The sequence below is a fragment of the Monodelphis domestica genome, chromosome 1, assembly GCF_027887165.1.
Source record: "Monodelphis domestica isolate mMonDom1 chromosome 1, mMonDom1.pri, whole genome shotgun sequence".
NCBI lineage: Eukaryota > Metazoa > Chordata > Mammalia > Didelphimorphia > Didelphidae > Monodelphis > Monodelphis domestica.
Window position 1 is genome coordinate 302,992,785 of NC_077227.1, and position 14,477 is coordinate 303,007,261.

General features: G+C 33.0%; 1 protein-coding gene across 13 annotated transcripts in view; it reads left to right on the forward strand.

Moving 5' to 3' along the window:
- The window catches only part of PACS2 (phosphofurin acidic cluster sorting protein 2), a 414,540-nt gene that overhangs the window by 124,390 nt on the left and 275,673 nt on the right, over positions 1-14,477 (forward strand). For all 13 annotated transcript variants that reach the window (XM_007473322.3, XM_007473321.3, XM_056821215.1 and 10 more), the window contains one exon: positions 6,384-6,473. In XM_007473322.3, the coding sequence (XP_007473384.1) occupies positions 6,384-6,473 (90 nt within the window). The remainder of the gene's footprint in view (positions 1-6,383; positions 6,474-14,477) is intronic.

Here is a 14,477-nt window from a genome sequence, read left to right on the forward strand (position 1 = left end):
GTTATTTTAATAACAGTGGAGGGGGGAGGAAAAGGTAACAAAGGGATGGTGAGAGAGAGAGACAGACACACTAAGTGTGTATGTGGTAGAGATGATCAATGATGAGTTAAACTCCGTTTAGCTCTCTTCCCTCTCACTAAAGGACTCAAAAGGGGTATCCCTGTGATAATGTTTGAGCAGGGATGGGCAAAGACCATTGCCCAGACAAGAGGCTTCTATGGGTTGAGGAATAGACTTTTCTCCAGGGCTTTGCTAGAGCCTGGGACCCAAGAAAACTTCCATTGAATACAGTCCTGTCAGGAAAGACTTAATGGCCTTCAGCTCTGGATTTTGCTTTGACCAAAGCTTGGTAGACAGCCTTTCCCAGTTCCCTCTTTCTCTCCTTTTATCCTTCTTTCTTATCCTCTAAAGACAACCTTGATCTGACTGCTATTTACTTAGAAGGGGTGGCTTATTTGATCAGGAAACAAGGGAGGGATAGGAAGGAGGGATTAGGAAACCCTAAGAGACGCCAATGCAGTTTGTGTCTCCTCTGCTCAGCCAAGCCAAATGGCTGTGGTTTCTGTGGTTTTTCCTCCTTCTCTCTAAACTATGTACTAGACTACATAAAGCAGGTCACTAGTGTCTTTCTTGGAAAGGTACAGGTTGGGACAGGTCTTCAGGGTGACCCCCACCGGGTTGAACACCCCTCAACAGCCAAAGATGGTATCTGCTCCTTTGGTAGAAGCTCCAGTGATTTCAGGAATCTTTCTTGACCTTCAGTACAAGGGGAAATTGAGGCATATCTCAGGCATCTCAGTTTTGGATCCTGAGCTCAGGTCTTCCGCTTCCGTCTCCCTCAGAGTCCAGAGAGCAAAAGACCCCATCCTTTGTTCAGTTTCCCACAAGCCTCTTTGCTCCTTCCAACGGTCATTCCTGTTCCTGCTTCCAACATTCCAAATGGTCCCTCTCTGTGCCAAGCTCATTCCTACACCTGTCTCCTTTTTTCTTAATCTTTATCCATTTTATTCATCCTGTAGTGTTTGACTTCGCAGAATATCTACTTTTCCTCTATACGCTCTTTTCCTGAATTTCCCCACCTTTATCATTTTCCATACTTGTCAAACTGATTATGCTTAGTCTCCTTTGCTGGCTCATCATCCTTATCTTGCAAACTCCTTATTTAACAACAATCTCCCAAACTGTTCCTGGCCCTCTCTTCTCAGTGCCTTCTTTCTTAGTGTATCTCATCATCTCCTAAGGATTCCCTATCATCTTTATGCAGGTAATTTCCAAAACTACATATCATCAGCTTCAGTCTTGTATCATCAACTTCTTTTTTTGGACATTCTGTCTGGATGTCACGCAGATCTCTCAAACCTACCATACCCAAAATAGAACTGAGCTTTCTTTCCAATGCTGTGTTTTTATTTTGGGAATTGTCATTTTTTCAGGAATGCAGGTTTTCACAAGCTAGAAGATAACTTCATTAATCGTGCACCCTGATCTCTATGTCCATTCTTTTGCCATGTCTCACTGATTCTACTTTCCCGACATCTTTTGTTTTGGTCCCCTTCATATCACTCATACTATAGGTGCTTTTCATCCATCCCTAATCACTTCTTGCCAAGACTTTTGCAATTGCCTCCTAATTGTTCTCCCTGCATACCAGTGTTTCCCTCTCCAATCCAACTTCCATATAGCTGTCAAATAAACATTTCTAAAGTACAAGTGATGAAATTTCCCTGCACAAGAAGTTAAAGTAACCCTTCATTGCCTGGAGAATAAAATAAAAGTCATTTTGTTTAGAATTTAAAGCCTTTCACAATCTAGCTCCAGCTACCTCATGCAAAAAAATTGATATTTTGAACCCCAGACTTCAATCCCCAGAAGTCCTTGCTATTTCCCAGAATTCCCTATAATCTCACCTGAGTCTCCACATTGGTAAGATCACAATTGGTATTTAACTGGCAGTAACACCTACTCGCCCTCTTCTATACCCATTCTCTCTGCTTGGCCATTGCAATGATGTAGTAAGTAAGCTTTGAATGGGCTAATCAGCCCTGGGCACATGGTTTATTATTTTGTATTGAATTTTGTATTAGGATGAGGACTATCTTCCTATTATATTTGTGTCCCCCAGCATCAGCAAAGTGCCTAGTATATGATCACATGGTCACATAATATATACTTGTTGATAGATTAAATAAGCATTTAGTCAATTCTCATTTTGTCTTATTAGCAATACTTCTTAACTTCTTTTTTGCATCATGAAAAGTTGATGATCTGGTGAAGCCTGTGGACCTCTTCTCAATAATTTTAAATTTATAAAATAAAACACATTGGGATTATAAAGCAAATCAATTACATTGAAATAAAGTTTTCAAAAGATTTTTTTAAAACAAATTCACTAGTCCCCAGGTTAAGAACCTTTATTTTATAGTGATTTACTAGTCACTATTATAGGCAGCTAGGTGACTCAGTAGATAGAGTACTTGGACTGGAGTCAGGGAGACTCTTCTTCTTGAGTTCAAATCTGGCTTCAGAAACTTGTTTTATTAGCTGTATGATGCTAGGAAAATCACTTAACCCCATTTACTTCAATTTCCTCTTCTGTAAAATGTAAGATGAGCTGGAGAAGGAAATGGGAAACCATTTTAGGACCTTTGCCAAGAAAATCCCAAAAGAGGTCATGAAGAGTTAACCATGACTGAACAAAAAAAAATCAAGCAAACAAAAAACAACTTTTTCTAATCTGCTTTTTTGGATCTCATTGTGTCATAAAAGTGGGGCACCTATCTTTATCTTTCTAGATTATTCATCACTTCTTCACATCCCTTCACATCACATATACTAAGAGTTTTAGATTTATATATACATATATGTATGTATGTATGTATTCTCATTTCTGTACTGGCACCACATTATAAATATTTAATTACTTTTTTAAAAACTTATTTTTTTTTACAATTTTTTAAAATTTAGAATGTTTTCCCATGATTCCATGATTTATTATTTCCCCACATCTCTTCTTTCCCTCTCCCAAAGCTGACAAGCAATTCCATTGGGTTATACATGTATCATTCTTCAAAAACCTATTTCCATGCTATTCATATTTGCAGTAATCTTTTAACATCAAAACTCTAATCATATCCCCATTGAATTACATGATTGATCATGTTTTTCTTCTGCATTTCTGTTCCTACAGTTCTTTTTCTGGATGTTGATAGCGTTCTTTCTCATAAGTTCCTTTGGACTGTCCTGTGTCATTGCATTGCTGCTAGTAGGAAAGTCTATTATATTAGATTGTGTCATAATGTATCAGTCTCTGTGTATAATGTACATTAGATTGTGCCATAATGTATCAGTCTCTGTGTATAATGTTCTCCTGGTTCCGCTCCTTTCACTCTGCATCAATTCCTGGAGGTCTTTCCAGTTCACATGGAATTCCTCCAATTCATTATTCCTTTCAGCACAATAGTATTCCATTACCATCATATACCACAGTTTGTTCAGGTATTTCACAATCAAGGGACACCCCCTCATTTTCCAGTTTTTTTGCTATCACAAAGAGTATTATTATGAATATTTTTGTACAAACATTCTCATTATTATCTCTTTGGGGTACCAACCTAGTAGCGGTATTGCTGCATCTAAGGGTAAACATTCTTTTAAAGTCCTTTGTGCGTAATTCTAAATTGCCTTCCAGAATGGTTGGATCAATTCACAATTCCACCAGCAATGTATTAGTGTCCCAGTTTTGCCACATCACCTCCAGCATTTCAGAGTTGTTTTGATTTACATTTCTCTTATTAGGAGGGATTTAGAACACTTTCCGGTGATTATTGATAGTTTTGATTTCTGCATCTGAAAACTGCCTGTTCATGTCCCTTGACCATTTGTCAATTGGGGAATGATTTGATTTCTTACAAATTTGACTTAGTATATCTTATATCTTGTAAAATTGAGAAATTAGATCTTTTGCCAGAGATTTTTGTTATAACCCCCCCCCCCCCATTTGTTGCTTTCCCTTCTAATTTTCATTGCATTGGTTTTGTTTGTACAAAACCTTTTTAATTTAAATTAATCAAAATTATTCATTTTACATTTTATAATTGTCTCCCTTTTTTGCTTTTTAAAATTCTTTTCTTACCCACAGATCTGACAGGTATACTATTCTATGTTCACTCAATTTATTTATACTTTCCCTTTTTGTTTTTAATCATTTTGAAAATTTGACATTTTTTCCCCCGAAAAGTTGTATTGCATTTAACTTAAATGCTCTAGACAGTCTTGTTTTTCCTGACAAACATTGGTCTTACTACAGCATTACTAGACTCCTGGAAATTAATAGATTGATGAGATTCTAAGTTTCTTTATTCAACTTTTGGTGGAGATCTAAAAAATTAGCTTGTTCAGTGTAATGAAACAAGTCAGATATGGATGTAATTTTTTGGAATTAATTATTTTCCACATATGTTAAAAAATACATTCTCTTTTTTTTCTGTTAATTTTCCTATTCTTTTCAAAGTAATTCATCATGTAGAAAAATCTTAGGACCTATCCCAATTTTTTTGTAAAACTTAATAGAGCATCAATTTCTTAGCAGAAGAGTAGTAAGGGGTAGGCAATTGAAGTGACTTGCCTGGGGTCACATAACTAGGAAGTTAGAAGACCAGATTTGAATGCAGGACTTCCCACTCTCCAGGCCTTCCTCACTATTTGCTAAGCCACCTATCTGCCCCTTTCCTTTGCTTTTTGATGCCATAGCTTTTCTTATCATTTTTGTACTTCCCCTATGAACAAGCAGATTATAATTTGTATTACAATTATTTGTATATATGTCTTTAAATTTTTTAATTCTTAGTCCCTGATACCTATTTGAATTAATTCAACTTAAGTTTCTTTGACTGTTAGGTCTGAAAAATCTTTTCCTTTGCTTTTAGACATAGCAACTTTAATTATGCTTCTCTTTCATTAGTGTTTTTCTGTCCAATTTAGTTGCATCTTATCCAGAGATTTATATGCCTCTTTGCAAAGATCTCTCTTTTTTTTTTATTGGAATGTGATGGAGTCATAATCTTGACTGGGTTTCCAGGTCTGATTTCAGGGTACAGACGTACAATTAACTTTCCTGATCTAACTAGGTATCTATTATTAAACTCTCCCAGACCTCCTATTTACTTTACTATTGCCACACTATCACTATTGTGTCTCATCTTTTAGTAGCTCTGCATTTAAGATTATAGAAATTTTTGTTTTTCAAACATAACATAGTTTCTTACTAATTTTCCAACATCTTTATCATATAATTGGATATAATATATTGTTATGGGGCATTACCTAATCAAGGCTCTTGGATCACTATGAGTCTGTAAGAACTCTAAAGAAAGATTTGAAATGGACAGGAAAGTGATGATCATGTATCTTAGGTAACTCCTGTGAAACTTAATATATGGGTAAACTAACTCAGTTTTTTTCTAATTGTGTCACAATGTAACCTTAGGGAAATGATAATGATAATAGTTTACCTTTATAAAGTACTTTACCACGTATTCACTACTTTCTTCATAAGAACTCTATAAGATAGGCATTCCAAGTGTGTGTATTATCATTTTATAGATTAGGAAACAGGCTCAGAGAGGTAAGTGATTTGACTTGCATTTTGTACAGCCATTATATTTCTTGGAGGAAGCCTTCTCTGATAAAATTATACTTTACATAAGTGCTCAGTACATTTTTTCCTTTTCACATTCTGCACTTTATAAGTTCTTTAGTTATCTTATCTTGGCATGTCATATATTCCCAATTAGAATCTGAGTTCCTTTAGGTTTAGAATCTTACTTCATTAGTAACTTTTTAAATTCCTTTTTCCTCCTCTGTAGAATCGAGTACAAACCTCTACAGGACCTTTGGGAACCATTCAGGAAAGGTGCCTGATTGAAGGATTTGAAAACTTCTAGAGCAGTTCCTCAACTTCCCCTTTGATAGCATTATAATGGGAGGGGGGGCAGGATGGTGGGAAGTAGTCAACCAGGAACATCATTTGATTAAATTTGCTAAATTGTATGTCACTGTAAAAAAAAATAATAAAGACATTTAACAATATTCCCACATTTTGGACTTTGATTAATACCATTTAAAAGTCTATATTTAGAATTTTTTTAGAACTTTTCATTTAATGTATTGATTTTTAAAATAACTTGAGTATATAACCTTAGTCAGCCATTTATCACAGTAATATATAGTTCTCATGTGACAGTTTTAAAAAATAATTTTCCTGTAATCGATTTTTCTTTCTATAACTTATACACATTTTAAAAATAGCTAGATTCATGTTACCTCAATCAGGAGGCTGCTTGCTACTTTTCTATTAATGAGAAGTTTTTTCACTTTGTTAACAGGGCTCAAAGCGAATATTGAGGTCTCATGAAATTGTTCTGCCCCCCAGTGGACAAGTGGAAACTGATCTTGCACTAACATTTTCACTACAGGTAATGGAATTATTTCAGAGTTAAATGTGCAATGATTAGATTTTTTATATTTGATTTCAGATTCAGAAAGTTTTTCTCAACCCTTAAAATTGTTTGTTATTGATATATATTAAACTCAATAGTGAAACATCAGAAGAAAAAATATAAGGAGTTTAAGAATAGCTTCAAGGAGGGAATAGTCTCAAATAAAACAACAAAGTGAATGATAAGAGTACAGATTAAAAAGAGAAAGAAATTTTAAGAGCTAGCTAGTAATGTGTGTCTGGGCTAGGAGAAGAGAACAAGTGAGAGGAGACCATTTAAATAACTGAGTATTGGTGTTAATCTCATTATTTCCCTTTTGTCAAGGAAAGTTACAGACAGAAAAAATGAAAGAAAAAATAAACAATAGTCATAACTGTGAATGTAAATTGATGAAATTGTCCATAAAACTCAGAATGCAGAATGGATTTGAAGGCAGAATCCAGCTGCTAGACCAGAATTTAGTATGTTTTAAGTGAATTTTTAAAAACAGTGGTAACCATGAGCTTTAAAACAAGGCAATAAGAAGAGACATGATGAAAATTGACAGAGAAAAACTACATTAAACTTAAAGGTGCCATCAATTATGAAATATCAAAACTAAATATTATGTATGCTGAATAAACATAGTATCCAACTAAAGCAATAGTTAAAGCATTATATAAAGAAATAGAAAAACTGTAATAGTGGGAGACCTTCAGATCTAGACAGTTCTAACAAGAAGATAAGAAAGAGGTAAAAGACCTGAATAAAATTCTAGAAGAGCTAAATATGATGGTTTCTGGTGATTTCTAAATATAGATTGAAAGTTATATCCAAATGTTAGCTGTGCATGGCACTTTTATGAAAATTGACCCTGTGCGTATAAGAGTATACTCTTTACTGATCATAATTTTTATTGTGTTTTGGTTAGTGACATTAAATATTTTTACTGTATCACTAACCACAATGCAGTAAGAACTATAATCAGCAAAGAGCATATGAAGAAATACTTTGAAACAAAAGATAAATTATGTGTAACCATAAAGAATTAGAAGGTTCTAGAACAAATTGTAGAATTCATAGGGTCATTGATCTCAAGCTAGAAAGGACCTGAATTCAAGACCATCAAATATAAACCCTAATTTAATGAAAAGGGAAACTGAGATGTAGAAAGGCAAAGTAGCTTGCCAAGATCATAGAAGTATAAAATGTCAGTGGTATATCACATATGAATCCAATGTGAAATATGAGCCTAGTTCCAGTGATTACAGTCAGTGCTTTTTCCATTGTACTTATATGCTAGATAACTTCATGAAAATGACAATTATATGAATTTAAGGAATGCAGCCAAAGTAATACTTAGGGGGATATTGATATCTCTCAACATTTTCACCATCTACAAAGAGAAATAATGGGACAGTGGAATTAACAAGACAGTAAAACAAATTTAAAAATTCCCACTAAGAACACAAATTGTGAAAAAAACCAAAGGAGATGATCAAAGTTGAAAAGCAAACCCCCCCTGAAATATTAAGTAAAACTAAGGGCTATTTTTGAAAATAAAAAAATATAAAATACATTGTTATAGTCCTAAAAAATGGAGAAATAAATCAGTTTGACAAATGAAAAATCAGAAAAGTAAATTCACAAGAAATGAAGAGGAAGTAAATTATTAGAAATAACTTTCCGCAATTATAAAACAAAACCAACCAACTAAATGCAAAGGGTGAATATTTATAGGAATGTAAAATACCCTGATTAACAATATAAGAAATAGATACTACCTAATATCACTTTAAGAATTTGAAAAAGTACCAAGGAGGATTACTTTCTTTTCCTATTTTTGCAAGCAACTTAATATTAGAAATAATTGTTCTTTGGATATTTGATTGATTTTATTCACAAATTCATCAAATACTCAAACAATCAAATTCAAAGAACAATTATTTCTAATATTAAGTTGCTGCAAAAATAGGAAAAGAAAGTATCCTACTTACCTCCTCCTATTAGATAAATATCTTCCTGCTGCTGAAACCAAAAATAGATAAAAGTAGAAAAATAAAAAATAAAAATATAGATCAATATCTATAATGATATCAATTAAACATGTTGAATAAAATTTGAGCAAAATACTGAATTATATTGAAAACACTGTATATTATTACCATTTTTGAATTATACCAGGAATGTAAGGTTGACTCAATATTAGAAAAACAATAAACATTGTTCATTATTTTAAGAAGAACAATAAAATCCATGATTGTATTAATAGAAGCATGCAAAAGCATTATAAAATATAAGCCTTTTATATTTAAAAATATTAAACTATAAAAATCATCTTAAAACCAATATCTGTCATTATGTACAACGGAGAAATACTAGTGATTTTTTTTTTTAAACCTTTACATTCTTAGAATTGATATCAGTTCCAAGGGGGAAGAGCCATAAGGGCTGGGCAGTTGAGGTTAAGTGACTTGCCACCCTGCTAGAACAAGTATCTGAGATCAAATTTGAACCCAGGACCTCCCTTCTCTGGGTCTGGCATTATAGCCACTGAACTACATAGCTAGCTGCCCCCGAGTTTTCTAGTAAGACTTGGTATGGCTCAAATATGCCTGTTTTCCTAACAGCATTCTAAAAATATTAGTTACAGCAATAGTTATATAGTTAATATTAAAATATTATTAGATAATATTCTAAAATATTAGCTTAAGCAGTAATTCTGTAGTGATAGCTATAGTTCTAAAAGTATTAGCTAGAGCAGTTAAGCTTAAGAAAGAAATTGAGCGAATAAGCAGACATAGAGCTTTTTGCAGAACATATGGCATTTAACTTAGAGAAACCCAGAACATCAACTAAAAACAAATTTGAAGCAATTAATAACTTTGTTGAAGTACTAGTATATGAAACAAACAAGCAGAAATAATCATTGTTTCTGCATATTAACAATAAAACCCTGTACAAAGAGATGGTAAAAAAAAAATTTTCCACTCTATATCAAGACATACATACCAATCGTGTAAACTATTACAAAATTCTCTCTAGAGAAATAAAGGAACATTGGAGAGATATTGAGTGTTTGTAGTTGTCAACATTAAAAAATGCTTTCAAAATAAAATTACAGACTCATTGCTATGTCTATGAACTACTACTAAAGGTATGCATTAGAATTAGACAAAACACAATTCACCTAGTGGAGCAAAAGGTAAAATAATCCCAAGGGAAATCATTTTAAAAGTAGGAAAACAGTGGACTTATAAGTGTTATATCACATAGACTTTGCTACTAACAGCAATATAGTGATTCAGGACAATTCTGAGGGGCTTATGAAAAAAAGAACACTATCCACTTTCAGGGAAAAATCTGTTGGAGTAGAAATGCAGATGAAAACATATGATTTATCACTTGTTTATTTGGGTATATGATTTGGGGTTTTGGTTTTATAAGATTATTCACTTATAAACATGAATAATATGGAAATGTTTTGTGTGATAATATGTGTATAAACCAGTTTGAATTGCTTGCCAGCTCTGGGAAGTGAGAGAGAAGAAGGGAGATGGAGATAGTATGGATCATAAAACTTTCAAAAACTTATATGAAATTTTTATTAAAATAAAATAATAAATTTTAATTTTAATGGAGAGAAATAAAGTACTATATCACAAACATGTTACAAAAGCAGAAATCATCAAAAATATTTGCTACTGGCTAAAAAGTAGAAATTTTGATCATTGGAATATATTAAGTACATCAGACTTCAAACACAATTTAACATGGTCATATGATAGCTAATAAAACCAAAGACACCAACTATTGGGGTAAGGACTTGATATCTGGCAAACTTATTGAGAAAACTGGAATATAGTATGTCAAGTTAGCTGAAGAATAGCATTTTACGATATTTACAACAATAAGCTTCAAATGTATTTATTATTAAAATATGAAATGGCACATCACTTTTAAATTAGAAGGGAAGAGAATATGAGTAGGAGATGAGTTCTTGACCAAATAAGTGATAACATAATTACAAGAGATAAAATGAACAATTTTGATTATAGAAAATTATATCATTGCATTAATACATTCATATTTATATAAAATTATTTTCTAGAAAAGAACATTATAGTTAGAAATTGAAAAACAGTGAACCGAGGGGGGAAATCTTGATATCAAACTTTTGTAAAAGTATGATTGAGATATTTAAAGAAATGCTAATGTAAAAATAAGAATAAAAGCTATTCTTCAATAGATAAATGTTCCGAAGTATATTAAGGTCGAGATTCTCAAAAGAATTGTCAAGGCATTAACAAATGTGAAAAAAAATTCTCTCTTTTATTGCTTAAAAATAATTATATTTGAACAACTCATTCTTATTAGATTAACAAAGAAAAAAAATAAGAGAATGATAGTTTTTGGAAGAGCTATTCCAGGACACTAGTACAATGGTTGAAGAACTGTCAATTTATCTCACTAATAGAGATAGGGTAAGAGACTGGATTGTGATTTCATTGGTAGAGAGAATTTCAGAGTGAAGAAACTCCTACCAGTGAAGTAAAGAGCATTTCTAGTGAATTTCCTTGGAAAATAGAGCCCATGATATTTCAGAAGTGAGAACCAAACTCCATCTTTGTGACTCAGATGCCAACTCTCCAGCCATTTTTCCAAGCTGTTTCTTGTTGTGAAAAACAATTTTAAAGAATACTCAGTCACTAAACTTTTAAGCCATTATACCACTACTGTTGTGGGATAGTGGTGTAACTCTGGGGTTTGGGAAGGATACCTTTCACAAGAATGCAAGACTCCAAAAACTTGCCTTAAAAATAAAGAGAAATTTATTAATTTGGAAAGTAATGTTGTATCTGATCAGGAGGAAGCATAGGTGAAGCCTGCCTCCTAGGTGGAGTAGCATGGATGGAGAAGCTGCTTCTTGAGAGCAAGACAGCATGAGTGGAGCAACCTGGAGGGTTGCTCTCATAATGCCTCTATTCTGGGATTTTTATATTCTTCTACAGCAGTGAGGATTTGACTGTAGAGCAAGGGATTGGGGGGGGGGGGTTTGCCCAAAGGCATGGGGTAGTTCTTGTGAGTTGGAGAATAGATGTATGAGGTGTGTCTTTGTCCTTCTCAAATCAATAGGACAATCAAAGGAGGATAATCCTCTCTGGGTTAGATGTTTTCTATTGGGAGTCAGAGGGTGTAAGGGAGCAAAGGAATTTCCCGATAATAGTTTGCCTGAGTTTCTAGGGGTATAATGCCCATGCCACTACTATTCACATAAGCCAAAGATATTGAAGCAAAGAACCCATATATACAAAAAACATTGTAAGAGTTTTTTTTTTAATTAAAAAGAAACTGGTAGCAAAGTGGATACATGTAATTTTAGAAATTAGTAAACAAATTCTAGTATATGATTGTAATGGAGAAACCTCAGAAGAATGTTTAGAACTGATGCAGAGGGAAAGGAAGTAAGAAGAACCACATCACTTGGGGTATGTGGCTATTTAAGACGCTTTCACGGTGAGTCCATGCAATCAAAATAGTTTTCATAATAAAATTATTAAGAAATTTTGATTTTTAATACCTTAAGCATTGATAGGCATAACTCAGGGTCCTCAATTTTTTAGAATGTAAAGTTCTTAAGTTCTGAGACCAAAAAGTTTGTAAGTTAATGAATTATATGATTATATAATGACCACAATACTATAAAGGATACAATCAACTCTTAAGAATAATGAACAATTATGACTCCAGAATACTGACTCTGCTTTTTACCTCTTAGGAGAGAGGGGATTTGATTAGAGCTGTAAAAAGATTTAAAAAAAAAATACATAGCCAGTGTGTGTGTGTTCTACTTATACTTTTTCCCTTAAATGAAGGCTTAAATTTTGGGGACAGACAGATGAAGTTGTCATGGGAATGCTTGGGAGTTGTGATGGTGATGCAAAATAGAAAATATAAAGGGAGAAAAGAGTATCAGTAAAGTTTTAAAATGATGCAGGGTAAAATCCTAAGAAGAAACCATGAGAGCAACAGCTTAATGCTCTACCAAGGGCCTATTAGGTTAGTTTTTACAGAAAAGGTATACAATGTAAAATGTTTTGAGTTAATTGGTTTTAGGAACTAAGGCATAGCCATTAGCATAGTTTCCTGCTTTTCTGAAAAGGCTTTTGGGTCCCCAGAGGTTTAGGAGATCTTTTTAGACTTAGGAAGTCAAACTGGCCTCAGGGGAAAGTTGTGCTCATTTCCATGTCCTTCCTCTACCATAGCTAAGTAAACTTCCTTTTATTAAGTATTACATGGACTACTGATACTTTATTTCATTTCAGGCTTGAACTAGGCTGATCAGTCTTGGTCAATTAGTGAAGGTGACATAGTTGAACAAATTGATGATGTTTTCTGTGGTTTGAAGTTTCATACATGCTTTTTAAAAATGCTTTATTTAAAGAAGTTCATAGCTTCATATGCTATCCTCTTCCTTTTTTTTTAGGAGGGAAGGAGAGATATACCAATCATTATGCTTGTTAATACTAGTAAAATTCTTTTTTTTTTTATTTATAATTCATAATTTTTTTTTTACTTCCTTGACCTAGACCTGTGCTTTTCCATTTTGGGAAAATAGTACTTGAAGAAACTTCCTCTACTCATACATATCAACTATTCTTCTTAAGAGTTTGAGCTAGAGAATACTAAGAAGTTGATTTGTCCTTATACATTTAATTGTTTGAAAACATTGGACTTGAATTCAGAGCATTCCTATCTCAAAGACAGATCTTTTATTTTACATTGTATTGCTATGAATACTTCTCTAAGATATGAAAGAAATTAGACTTGGCTTAAGAAGAAATTGTTTTCTCTTAAAATGAATAAGGTTATAGAAATATAAAAATTTAATAATTATGACAAATGTAGTCCATAATATTTCTGAAACTATATTTTTTATATGCTTGATGTTATATCATCCCTGTGACTCTGGAATTAATGCATAAATATAGAGTTAATCCTATGGACTGATGTCACAAAGGCTATCGATAAACCCGTTCATATTTTATAGTATGTTTTCTTTAAGAGTGAAAGCCTTTTCTTCTGCCTATTGACTGCTTACAAGAAACTCATATTCACAAACATGGGCAAGAACAAAATTGTGAGGTCTATTCCCCCATAATTTTTGGTTTAAGCATTAAGTTTAATGAATTTATAGCAACTTTGTAGTGAATTACTGAGAAATGAAAGGATCACCATAACCATTAACCCAGATTGTTGAAGGGATTTCAATAATTACCATATCTTCCAATTTCTTTTTTTTTGTCTATATTTATTATGTCTGTTCTTCCTTCCCCTCCTCTCAGGAACTCCTATATTTGTATCAGTCTTAGGGAGAACACTGCTTAGCACATTGCAACTCAGAACTCCTGAACTCAAACAATTCACTAGCCTCAGCCCTCTCTAATAGCAGGGACAACAGGTGTATATCATCATACTTGACCTTTATATCTTTTCCCTTTATTCTTGCATTAGAAATAAAAAATATTTTGGTTCCAATTAATTTTAAACCATTTGTTTATAGAAAACATCTTTACTGAGACAGTGAAATTAGTGGTAGGGCAAAATTTTAAGAGGAATGAGAAAAAGCAAACTATGTGCCATACTGTGCTAAATACTTGACATTTATTAACTTATTTTATTTTCACCACAACCCTGGAAAATAGGGGCCATTATTATCTCCTTTTTATAGTTGAAGAAACCAGAAGTTAAATGACTTGCCCAGAGTCACACAGCCAGTGTGAAGGAGACTTTGAATTTAGGTCTTCCTGAGACCAGATCTAGCACTATTACACTGTGCCACCTAACTGCCTCTCATTTTTAATTTTAATGATTGTCAGTGGTTTTAATAAAGGTTACTAAAAATCTGAGTTTGCAAAATATTTTTATATAATTTGTTGATCTTGGAATTGTTGAGGTTAAACTATTCTGTATTTTTTTCCATTTCAAGTAAAATTTGCA